The sequence below is a fragment of the Mytilus edulis genome, chromosome 6 (genome assembly GCF_963676685.1).
Source record: "Mytilus edulis chromosome 6, xbMytEdul2.2, whole genome shotgun sequence".
Taxonomy (NCBI): Eukaryota; Metazoa; Mollusca; class Bivalvia; order Mytilida; family Mytilidae; genus Mytilus; species Mytilus edulis.
In genome coordinates this window covers 27,532,638-27,545,940 of record NC_092349.1, presented here as the reverse complement: position 1 = coordinate 27,545,940, position 13,303 = coordinate 27,532,638, and the positions used below count along the sequence as shown (strand labels likewise).

The 13,303-nt window shown below is 31.8% G+C and overlaps 1 protein-coding gene across 1 annotated transcript in view; it reads left to right on the top strand.

Annotated features, from left to right (window-relative positions):
* The window catches only part of LOC139526323 (putative ankyrin repeat protein RF_0381), a 94,081-nt gene extending 83,327 nt beyond the window's left edge, over positions 1-10,754 (top strand). Inside the window, exons 13-15 of the mRNA XM_071321455.1 lie at positions 2,948-3,052; positions 6,327-6,419; positions 10,701-10,754. Coding sequence (XP_071177556.1) covers positions 2,948-3,052; positions 6,327-6,419; positions 10,701-10,754 — 252 coding nt within the window. The remainder of the gene's footprint in view (positions 1-2,947; positions 3,053-6,326; positions 6,420-10,700) is intronic.
* The last annotated feature ends 2,549 nt before the right edge of the window (positions 10,755-13,303 follow it).

Here is a 13,303-nt window from a genome sequence, read left to right as displayed (position 1 = left end):
AAATTATTTTTACTAAGTTGTAAGTTTCGATATATCATTAGATATACAATGTTGGTTGAAAGGGTGCGTTGAAATTTAATTGAAGTTGTCTCCCATTTTTTATTTAGCTGTGTGTTATTAAACACATAATTCATACACAGTAGAGATATCAGGTCTTTTGATTCAGGTCCTTGCTTTATGACCTTGAAATTGAAGTCAAGTTTAAAATTAAATTTGACGTTCTACATTTTTATCTTTGATGTATATTATTATTGGTACATGATAAGGTCATAGTTCATTTTACATTGGCTAGTAGACTTTGACTTTGAAAGATATTAACCAGAAGTAACCTTTTTTAACCCGGATGTTGTTGGTTTTTTTTGCATTATTTTTAAGTAACAAGAACTTTATATTTTTAAAATCAGTGTAAAGTAAGGTTTTCATCAAATCAAATGTAAACTTTGTAAACAAGAAATACTATTCTCCCTTTTTTTATCAAAAGTATAAAGAAACCATATTTGTTTCATAAAAAAAAACATACATTAAACTGGTTTTTTTTACACCAGAATTTACATTTTAAACGGGAAGTAAATATTTTTCGATCAAAATATTTGCATTTTGCGGTGGAAAGACCTTCAATTGTTCTCTGCACAATTGGTTTTTAATACATTTTTTTTCTTTGTTACTGGAAATTCAGAAATAATCGCATGCATTCATTATTGCGGTTTTATCATTTTAGACATAAATACAATTTAGACTTTTGCGATATAGAGAAAAATCTAAATTCAAATTAAAAAATGCGAGTTTAAATTATTGCAATTATAACCCTGTCGCATTTTTTGCATTACAGCTGATTTCCTAATGCTTTCAAAGTAAAACTTTGGTTGGCTTGCTTGCTTTGTTTGTATAATTGTTTATATACAAGCTTTTTAAATAAGATTGACATCTTTAAACAATTAATATAGGCATAGTTTAACCTGTATATATCTTATTTGAATTTAATTGATTGTTAGCCTAATGACTGTACAATATACAAACAAAGCAAACAAGCTAACCAAATTTTTGTTCTACATGCATTGCAAAATTAGCTGTAATCAAAACATCGCAATAATTTCTGAATGTACGGTATTTCATTCAATTCCCTTAACCGTGCATTTTCAAGTTATTGTAATTTTCATCTCAACCTTTTTCAACATACATTAACAAGAAAAATCTTCTTAAGTTGTATTGTATGTAGAAGAAAGAAGAGATTCGTATTCTGAATCAGTTGCTAGATTTATCTGTGACATTTAAACAATATAGTAACTGTTCATACGCATTGACTCAATATTGCATGTTCACAAATTTTGATTTCATACATAAATGTACGAAGGCCACGCGAATGCACATATGTTCTTTCACGACATTTACAGTTATATAAAAAAAAGAATATGTCAATATTACATAGACACTTGCGTAACAATACTTACTAACCAAATAAACAAACAATCAAGCAATATGATTTTGGAGATGCATTAATGTTACAACTGAAGTTTAATAACTCTTTGTCTTAATTGGAGTGTGCAAACGATCTAATGTCGTTATACTCATATAATGCAGTATTGTATTCTTACCTTGTATGTCATTATAGTACTTGTTGGTGGTCTCGTGGTCGAAGTGCTCGACTCGAGTCCAGAAGTAGTGGGGTCGAACTCCGACCGGATCCAAGGTTACAAAGAGGTTTTATATTTCATTTCGTAATAGTAATCATGTGTTTGCCCGTGGTGCGATTGTCGTCTAGTGTGACTGGGCTAAAACTCAGACTTGTAGGTCAAACTGTGTTGAATAAATCTATAAAGTATTTTGGGATGCTATGAATAACAAAGAAGCTAACTTCATTCAAGTATGAACATCACAATATGGCAACTAATTACATAACAATTAATATGTAATAATTATGTCATAATGAAAATATCACAATTTGAAAGAATAATCCTTCTTCTTTCTTTTGGTACCTCATTTATGAAATTAAAAAAAAAGATGAGTGGAATTACATCATTTTAAAGATGTCTGATTGGGGATGAAAATCTTTGTATTGTGCTACCTTAATGGTTTAATTCTGTAAATTGTGACTGACTTTGATGTAGCATTTTTTTAGTGGCACTCATACCACATCTTCTTATATCTATATAGTATTTCTATTTTATCTTATCAAAAGAACTCTTTTCTGAACTTAAGTGCGTGAATCTTGTTTATCATTTGTACATGTTGGCATGATAGGTCTTCGTTGCAAGTATATAACACAAAATGTTTCTGTGAACAAGATAATAGACATAGATCATGGCAATTTGTACATAATTGTACTGTTGTGTCAGATGATGTTGTCATTTAAAAGGCTTGACTAGACAAAATATAGTACATCTACCAAAGTCAGAATCGGTCTTCAATTTTCATACGAACAAATTGAATTATTAGAGTTGAAATATCGTGACAAATCGTCAAAGATTGTCGACTTCCGTTTTTGATCATATCGACTAATTTGCAGATCTTGTCATGTTGATCATGTTTACAGTTTCTTTCTGTCATTGAGATAGGTGGAATATCAGGAACAAAAGGCTTACATTTTCAATCGAAACTATGTTATGCTGGAAAAGAGAAAATCTCACGAACTTGTATATATTATTTCGAGAAGTTTCTAAGTATACATTTATATAGGTCATTATTCATTACAAATGTTTAGCGTTGTGCTTGATGACATTCCATATGTTGTACACTGTATGTCAATTATTATTTGTTTCATGACTTCATAGGAATGTATGAAATATTATTCATTGAGAAATACGATATTCATTAATACACAAATACTATTTTGTTTTTCATTACAAGTCTGAATTGATGTAATACTCTTTTTATGCATTCATTGTAGGACACTTTTAAATTCTTGTGTACCTATATAAAATTAAATTAAACATATTATTTTTTATTTCAGACCGACGGCGACACTCCTTTACATATAGCTGTAAGAGGTAAAAACCTCAGCATTGTAAAATCGTTATTAGAAAGAGGAGATATAGATCCAGATAAAGTTAATAAGGTATACATTCTTTGTTACATTGTTTCAGTCATTCGGTTAATACAATGTCTAGCGTTTCATCAAATACTTTTACGTTCCCTTTATTCGTGTGATACAATGTCTACCGTTTCATCAAATACTTTTACGTTCCCTTTATTCCTAATGCTTCAAGAGAAAATTGCACAATGAGATACACATAACGTCTGCTCAGTTACATTCAGCTTGAAAAAGGTGTTTTTAAAGGAAAAAAATATAATTAGTAATCAGGTACACTTTTGTTTGATTTCCTGTTTTATATCTGAAAAGAGGACTTCATGATAACTCTTAACGGAAGAACGATCCCAACTTGAAATTATCATCATCGAAACAGAAATTTTTCTATAGTCATGATATTATATACTTGTTTCAATTGAACACTTTAGTGCAGAAAACACAATCAGAAAATCAATCACCAATTAAGTTTGTTCATTCTAATGTTCTGAAATATGCTAATCCTTTGCTTGAAAAAACCAAGTACAGTTAAGACCGGATACTAAGTATAAGATTTTCAATTAAAAATTCTAATTATATTTTAAAAGGTATTTGTACATTTAAAAATGTCGTCTAGTCGTTGTTGTATACTTATTACTGAAGATGTGTGTGTCCTGTATCATTTGAACGTATCAATATATCATATGTGTCTCACCAGTTGACCTATATTATTTCTAATTAGTAGTTAATGCATACGTTTACATACGTGAAATGTAAGTGTAACACTTTAATCAAAAGTGAAAGGCGGATGGATTTGTGAAACCAATAGTTCAATAGCTGTATCACTTACAAATATACCTGTCAAATCAGAGGTTATTATTTCTACCGTGACATAATTGACCAGCTTGGATAGACATTTTTCATTCAAAAAGTTTGAGTTTATCCCCTTGCACTCCGGCTTCCTCTACCAATAAAAAGCTAACCATCACGATAAAACCAATAGTGTTGAAGGGGTGATAAACACCAATAGTAAATCCATGAATCATAAAAGAAACGAAAACTGTTAAATGCATACATCTAACTGTGAAATCTCAATGTGATTTGACATAAACTCACCATAGAAACAAGGTTACAATTATATACTCTAAACTCTCGTTTCGTCTACAAAGGGTTCATCAGTGACGTTCGAAACAAATAATTTAGTAAGGTAAAGAACATTGAGGGTATAATGCCTGTCAAGGTTAGTCGATATGATGTGGTGTGATTGCCAATCAGACAACTATCAACAAGAGACCAAATGTCACAGAACTTGACAACTACAGGTCACCGTATGGCTTTCAACAATTAGCAAAGCCCATACTAATATGATTGGATGTTGGTACATAGAGAAGTCAAAAGTTTCATACGGGTTTGCATCTTCAGATTTATTGTCAATTGGCCATATGCTTTTGGACACGTATACATTACTTATAGGTAACGGATACGAGATCCATATGATTTGTCAAAGGCTTGTTTCTAATTCTTTTTCTTCAATTGGGATTTTCCACACAATTATATACCTACATTTTTGACCTATATGGAGTAATTTTCTTTCAGAATGATAGGTTATTGTTTCGAAGAATCAACCCGAACGATACCATGTTTCAATGAAATATGCTCTAACGCACAAAATAATGACCTTTTCCTTGATAAAAATGCAAACTTCAATTAACTTCAAAGTATATTCGTCTGATAGGTTTTTGTTGCCGATTTGGGATTTTTTTCTTGGAAATTAAACCTACGATAGGTGAAAACAAAATCATCATTGCCCGCATTTAATTGTAGAAACAAACAATATAAAGTGTTGTTAATTCACCGAGAGAGATACAGAGATATTATTATAAATGTGAAAGGAATTAATGTAAAACTTCCATAACACTTTAAAATAAAACCATATTTTACATTCTCATGTGTAAGATTTCGAAAATCTTATTGATTCAACTGAAAAGGTTGATTGATTGATTGTTGCTTTACGTCCAGTGGCAAATATTTCATCCATGTTCAGGACAATAAACACTGAATAGGAATCATACTGTGTCCTTCATGTATTGATATTCGTTTAAGTGTAACATGTACATGCATCAAGATTTCGTGCCCCCTTCGTTTCAGTTCTTTTTTTACATTTATTTTTACCTTTTACTCTATCAAATGATCAAATAATAAAATATTCTTATATTCTTAATAACATCAACTTACTTCACAACGGAATAGGATGGGGAGGGTATATAATTATATTGATCATCTGTAAAAAAAAAAAAAAAAGGATTGCTATTCAAAAGAAAAACATTTTGAATGTTTAACTCGATTCAATTAAAATTATTGAAAAAAATATCACTTTTCCGCGACAGAAATGTCATAACAAATAGAAAACAATAATGTGTCCCCAGAAGACGGATGCCCCACTCGCACTATCATTTTCTCTGTTCATTGGACCATGAGATTTGGGTAGAAACTCTAATATGGCATTAAAATTGGTAACATGTAGTTTTTCGATCATTTAAAGCTGTATCTAACACATTGTCAGTGAATATGTTGTGTGTGTATCTTACCAAATGCAGACGTTTTGGTAAGTATCTGTTGGTACTTTGACACTGTCTTTGTATCATTTGTTCGGATATAACAATCGCTTACAAACATCGCATGCAGATGTGATTTCGTTGTTCTCCTATGCAACGACTAATTAAATAAACGGTACCAATTTTCTTGCACCAGATGCGCATTTCGACAATATATGTCTCTTCAGTGATGCTCGTGGCCAAAATATTTGAAATCCAAAGCTTATATAAAAGATGAAGAGCTATAATCCAAAAGGTCCAAAAAAATATAGCCAAATCCGTGGAAGGAATCAGAGCTTTGCATGAGGGAGATACATTCCTTAATTTATAATAATTTCTATCATTTTGTAACAGCAAATTTTAATAACACAAAAAATCCGTATTTTCATGCCAATACCGAAGTACTGGCTACTGGACTGGTGATACCCTCGGGGACTAATAGTCCACCAGCAGAGGCAGTGGTAGTAATAAAACAAACGGTACCAAATTTCATGCACAAGATGCGCATTTCGATAATATATGTCTCTTCAGTGATGCGCCTGGCCAAATTATTTGAAATCCAAAGCTTATATAAAGGATGAAGAGCATTAATCTTCAATAGACTAAATGATACCTACAGTGTAATTAACATTGCAACAAACTAACTGAAACTAATCTTGTTATTTACAACCAGAGTTGTGAAATATGTGCACACATAAATACCATATATTAGGGTTGTGATTTCATTTCAGAATAATTTGACACCAATCGATATTTTTGAAGCAGATGATAGGAATTTGGAAAACGATAACAGATTAAAAAGAGCTATAGAAGAACTATTAAAGGTAAAACTTATTCTAAAAAATTAACATTTGATCATATTCGTACATAGTTGGTATAGTACTACGCCCATTTTTTGAAAGACTGCATAATTGATTATGCATGTGATAATCTAAAATTATTCTGAGAGGCAGCATCTGATATCTTTATCGTCATGTGGTTTCCTTGATGTTGCTTATCATCAACAGACCGCAAATGCAGAATATCATCTATCATTGTTGAGCAATATATATTCATTTTTTTCCATGGCACAAAATTAGAAAATGGAAAGCAAACCAGATTTGTTTTTTAAATCAGTCAATTTTTTTTTCTCGATTTCTTGTGGAAGTCATTGTAATGTTGGCATACAATCCATTTTAAATGGCTTTCAATCTGTTATTTTGACGTCAATGAAAATATGAATCTTCAAACGCAAATAGATTGAAAATAATTCGATACCTATAGTTCGAAACTACTGCTCTTTGACCATCCTTTATAGAGTTTCAAACCTGAAAACTGCGAGTATAGTATTAATTATACTGATGTTTTGGATGAGTTGTTTATGTCTCTGGCGCTTTTAAATAATTTTTGCCGATCACGATAACAAATCGTAGGAAACTACCTTAATCCTTAATATGTTGGTTTGTCTGAACTCGTCCCAGATTAGACGAATAATTGTAAATAGTTAGTTTCTTTAAGTATCATTTATCCGTTAGACAATGCCAATTATTTGTTACAAGTTTAATCATTATTTCTCATATGAATACAAGTATTTGATATAAGTTACACTAAACTCAGGCCGATGAGCAGAAGTACGTCCGTAATATTTACCGTGAGTATGTTTGGTATGTCTTTTAATTATACAGTGTCATAACAAGAATCGCATGACTATACGCTCCTACAAAATTGATGATATTCTTTTTCTTTGTTTTAGTTTCATGCCTTAGGTAAGTAGGCTCTCATGCAAATAAATAATTAAAAAAAAACATACAAGAATCAAACAAAAACTATATCAATACTTGCTATAATAAGGAATATTTCGATAGAAAAAAAAACATTTTTAAAGAGTAGAACACAAAATAAAGCTTTTAATGTAAATATATTTGATAAAATATTAAAATACCCTGCCACGTTCGGTCTGGATTTTTTCCCCTGGTTTTTCTGTTTGATATAGATCTGATGAGTAAAGACCTTTGCAACTTATGTTTATAGTTTGTTCAAAGGTTGTGTTATAACACCACTGTCCAGGTTAGGAGAAGGCTGGGCGCCCAAACCCATGTTTAACCCCACCACATTTTGTATGTGCCTATCTAATGTCAGGTACCTTAAATTCAGTTGTGATCTGTTGCTGTACATCTCATTTGTTTTTCATTTTTTGCTTTGTACGTAAATCTATCCGTTAGTTTTCTCGTTTAAGTTTTTTTTTTACATTTGTCATTTCTTGTTTGTCTCTTGCAATTGTACCACATCTTGTTCTTTATATACTTAACGCCGGTTACTCAAATACTTGTCATTGAATTCCATTCAAGATAGCAAACAAAACTTACAAAAGAATTCCACCACAAACATGTAAAAAAATATTCAAAATTCCAAACAACGCACCAACCAATTAAGTTGTCAGCTTTGTCGTAAAAGTCGGACAATATGATTTGAATAACAGTCACTTTATTACATAATACTCAAATACAGGAAAGAAAAGTGATGTGTATTAAGTTTGATCAAAATTCGAAATTAGATAAAACCAATATCCGGGACAGTATACCTTAACGAAATGTCGATTGGACTTTTTTAAACACTTTGAAATTTGAGCTCTTTAATGAAAATAAACCTGATTAAACAGATATTTAATACAATAAATGACATGCAACAATACGGCAATAATAATGATTTAAAAATCATACAATTGTCTGTCTCCATCATCTCAAACTAACTGGGATAACCAGCTTTAAATGTGGATTGTAAAGTGAGAGAACATCAACAACAAATCTAAAAATTAAACTATAGAACTCCGTCAGATGGTGTTCTTCAGTTTGTCTTGGAGAAGATGTTTTATGAATTCTGCTTCACGTGAGTACAACGACTGGTCAGGCAGTAGGCAGGCATATTTAAATTGCATTGGTATATAGAATGTCCATAAAAATATCCATTCATAGAAATACACATATGTTCACAATTATTAGACGGAAACAAACTGACATCGCTATGGCAAAAAAATATCAAACGACAAATAAGAATCTACAACTCTTCCTGTTTTACGCGTGGTAATGTCGTAGTGTTCATGAAATCAAAAGGTCACCAATAAATCTCAGTAGGTGGCGGTGATGTGTTATGACAATATGAAATAATCCGTGTTAATTTGTGACACAGATAATCCATGACAGCCAACCAACAAGTAATGGCGTCCGTAAAACTTTCAGAGGGATGACTTCAACGTAACAATTAAACATAATTGTAAATGCAAGCTCAGGGATATTGGTTTAATTTGGAGATACACATACTTCATATTATGCCATCCATCCATTGGGAAATGTTGATATATGTAAATTAAAATTCACTATGTGAAATATAACTCTTTTGACGTTCCGTTTTGTTCTCAACTTACCATATTTCTCATTATCTGCGGAAATCAAGGTGTGATGTTGATTTACTTGTGGTAGTTAGATGAGTAAGAAACGTCCGACAAAATCACCACTCTGAATTATGAAGCTAGAGGACATCATATTTATAGTGGAACACGATGTTAATGAAAATGCTATTTTTTTTTTCTCAGTTTGTTTTGGTCTGCTTCATATGACTCAATGAAGAAGTCGTCAGGAAGAGGAGCACAGTTGTTATCTATTTGGAATGTCGAGTGTCTATCAATTTACATGTCCCTCGAATATAGCATATGTGTTGTCAATAAAAATATCTTGATGATGTAACTTCAATACAATCTGTTGTTTGAAACAGAGTGTTTTTAACAAAGTATGATTTACCACTCTTTACAAACCGCTATATGTAGTTACTCTGGCCAGTCTATTCTTCTGTTAAACTTTTCGAAATTTTGGATGTACAATGTTCTTCAAGCTCATTTTTGACTCAAGCGCCACTGTTGGGTTTGTTGTTGACGAAACGCGCTTCTGCCGTACATCAATTTTAATCCTGGTATAAATGATAAGTTCATTTGGAAATAGTGAAAATGGGAAGAAAAGTCAAACATCAAATGTGTATATTAATGTGTATACTAAAGCAATAAATATGTGTTGTCTTGTAGATAATACAGTACAGTTCAAAAATGATGCCTTGTAGATAATACAGAATTGTTTATGTATTTTGCCTTGTAGAGAATACAGTACAGTTAAGAAATGGTGTTTTCTAAAAAATATTGAACTATTAAGACACTTTTCCTTGTAGAGAATACACAACTGTTGATACATGTTCCCTTTTAGAGAATATAGAACTATTCCTATATGTTGACTTGTAGAGAAAACAGTACTGTGCATACATTTTGCCTTGTAGATAGTATTGAACATTTTTAGGTATGTTGCTTTTTATAGAATACAGAACTGTTCATACATGTTGCACTGAAGATAATACAGTACTGTTTAAACCTGTTGCCTTTTAGAGAATATAGAATTGTTTATAGACAGGTTGCCTTGATGAGAATACCGAACTGTTGATACATGTTCCCTTTTAGAGAATGTAGAACTGTTTATAATTATCTATCAAAGGTACCAGGGTTATAATTTAGTACACCAGACGCGCGTTTCGTCTACATAAAGACTCATCAGTGACGCTCATATCAAAATATTTATAAAGACCAAACAAGAATAAAGTTGAAGAGCAATGAGAATCCAAAATTCCCAAATGTTTTGCCAAATACGGCTAAGGGAATTTATGCCTGGGATAAGAAAATCCTTAGTTTTTCAAAAAATTCAAAGTTTTGCAAACGGGAAATTTTTAAAAATGATCACATTATTGATATTCATGTCAACACCGAAATGTTGACTACTGGGCTGGTGATACCCTCGGGGACGAAACGTTCACCATCAGTGGCATCGACCCAGTGGTGTCAATAGGTATCAAAGGTATTAGGATTATAATTAAGTACGCCAGACTCATCAGTGACGCATAATCAAATTATCTATAAAGCCAAACAAGTTCAAAGTTGAAGAGCAATGAGAATCCAAAATTCCCAAAAGTTGTGCCAAATACAGCTAAGGTAATATATGCCTGTGATATAAATGTTGCTTTATAGAGAATACAGCACTGTTGATACATGTTCCGTTGTGGATGATATACAACTGTTCATATGTAATGCCTTTTAGAGAAAACAGGACAGTTTAGAAATGTTACCTTGTAGAGAATATAGAACAGCTTAGACATGTTGCCTTATAGAGAATATAGAACTGTCTAGATTACCTTGTAGATATTATATATCTGTTTATATGTGTTGCCTTGTAGATAATACAGTCCTGTTGATACATCTTGGCTTGTATAAAATACAGTTCTGTTTATACATGTTGCCTTTTGTAGAGAATACAGAACTGTTTAGATAAGTTGCAATGTAGATAATACAGAATTGTTTCAACGTATACGTGTTGCCTTGTAGAAAATACAGAATTGTTTAGATAGGTTGCCTTGTAAAGAATGCAGAACTGTTTATATATGTTACTTTGTAGAGAAAACAGATCTGTTTATACATGTTACCTTGTATAGAATACAGTACTGTTTACACATGGTGCCGTGTATATAATACAAAACTGTTTATACGTGTTGCCTTGTAGATAATACAACACTGTTGATGCACGTTGCCTTGTAGAGAATACAGTCATGTTTAGACATGTTGCTTTGTAGAGAATACAGACCTCTGTGATATGTTGCATTGTAGATAATACAGAACTGTTAAGATAGGTTGCCTTGTAAAGCATGCAGAACGGTTTATATATGTTACTTTGAAGAGGAAACAGATCTGTTTATACATGTTACCTTGTATAGAATACAGTACCGTTTACACATGGTGTCGTGTAGATAATACAAAACTGTTCATACGTGTTGCCTTGTAGAGAATACAACACTGTTTAGACAGGTTGCATTGTAAGAATAAAGTACTGTTGATACACGTTGACAATTAAGTAACTATGTATTTTGTTTGTAGAGGCAAATGCCAGCAACTAGGTAGTCTGAAAAGTACCGAATTAACCGGAATTGACTAGTCTAAAAATAAACTGAAAGACTGAAAATTATCAAATTATTTATTAATGAGACTTTTTAGAGTTGTTAAGATCACAAAGACCGATTTGGCTCACAATTAGTTTATTAGTGAAGCCACTACCAAACTTCGTGTTTTGATTGACTCATGTGCTCAAGCTGAACAAGTATGAGTTCTATTCACGAAGCTCTTGGCACGGCCGGCTACATCATATTCAACACATATCAAATTATCTATTCGCTTAATAGTTTACTTGTCATGAACACTTTTGCTGACACTTATAGGTCGGAAATAAGTCATTTAATTTCTAGCTCTCATATTTGATATGTAATTTCAAAGGGGTTCTTTTGCTTGTTTGTTTACTGTGATGATTCTAATAATGTATACTACTGGTCATTAATGTTAAAACGTATGGCAACAATTATCATGCACATTTATTAATTTTAATGTTTTCCACGCAAATAAAGCCAAACAAAATCGTGTTCATATTAAAATTACAATACATTAAATGTTTGATAAAAGGGATTAGATATAGACAATTCATTTAAAAAACTCAACTGATACTACCATGACACTTACCAAGTAAAGGATACACAAGAAACAGCTGAGTCTTGCTTATACATATATCTTGACTTACATCTAGATATTGACAATGAAAACAAAACTTAACAACAAATGAGTTGATTTCAGCTTCCGAATGTTTGATAGTTCCATTTCTATATAGCAACATTTCAGCAGTATCTGCAATGGAGTATATATCTCGCAATTGATACGGTATTTCAGAGATTGCATTTCATATCATGATTTTTCTGAAAGATTGTCACTGCTTACAAAGAAGCTTTTAAATCAAGAGTTTTTAGTGGTAAACTTGAAATCATTCCTTCACAAAAACTGCACACGTCATCAGCAGTTGGTTGACCATTATTGAATATCTGTTCAAAAATGATGACGGACATGTGTTAATTGATGTAGTTATAATCCTGCCCCCTTTCCCTCGAATGCTATACACCGAAATAGACTCATCACCAGATGTGTACTTACATGAGCAAGGTGACGGGTGATACTTGCATTGTGTGATTTTATTACCTTTCCAGAGGTGTTATTAATCTTTTAGTTTTCTTTAGTTCCGTTTTGTTTATTGTTTGTCCTTCCGTCATGTTTTGTTTGTTTTGCCATTGCATTGTCAGGTTGTTTGACTTATGAATCGCAATATCCCTTCAATGTTGTTTACCTCTCTTTGAACATATCAGTATCACAAGATTGCCTGACTTTAGTATATATTTGCATAGTTATTTCCTAAAAGAAATCAAATAATGGCCTTGAATAACGGACAAATCGACACAATAGATTACAATGCTTTTTGGACTTCTACGTGTGTATTTCCACTTTAAAACACGCGGGATCAGTGGAAAAATGTCAACATAAACAGTGTCTTGGAATCTCATAATAAATTTTTTTTCAGCTAATGTATTTTATGAAATGTAAAATAGATAATATACTATAAAAAAATTCACCTTGAAAATGGTAATGTAACATGTTTTTGCCATTATTATGCATTGAATCTGTGCATTTATTTCACGCCAAACAGTAAAATTTCAAGAGTGACCACTGTCCAGCAAAAAAGCATGTGAGATCTTTGAATGTGTTACATGCCTCTTTATACATGTATACTGTTATTGTTTTTTGAAATACTGTATAATGCCAAAAAACGGCAACAGT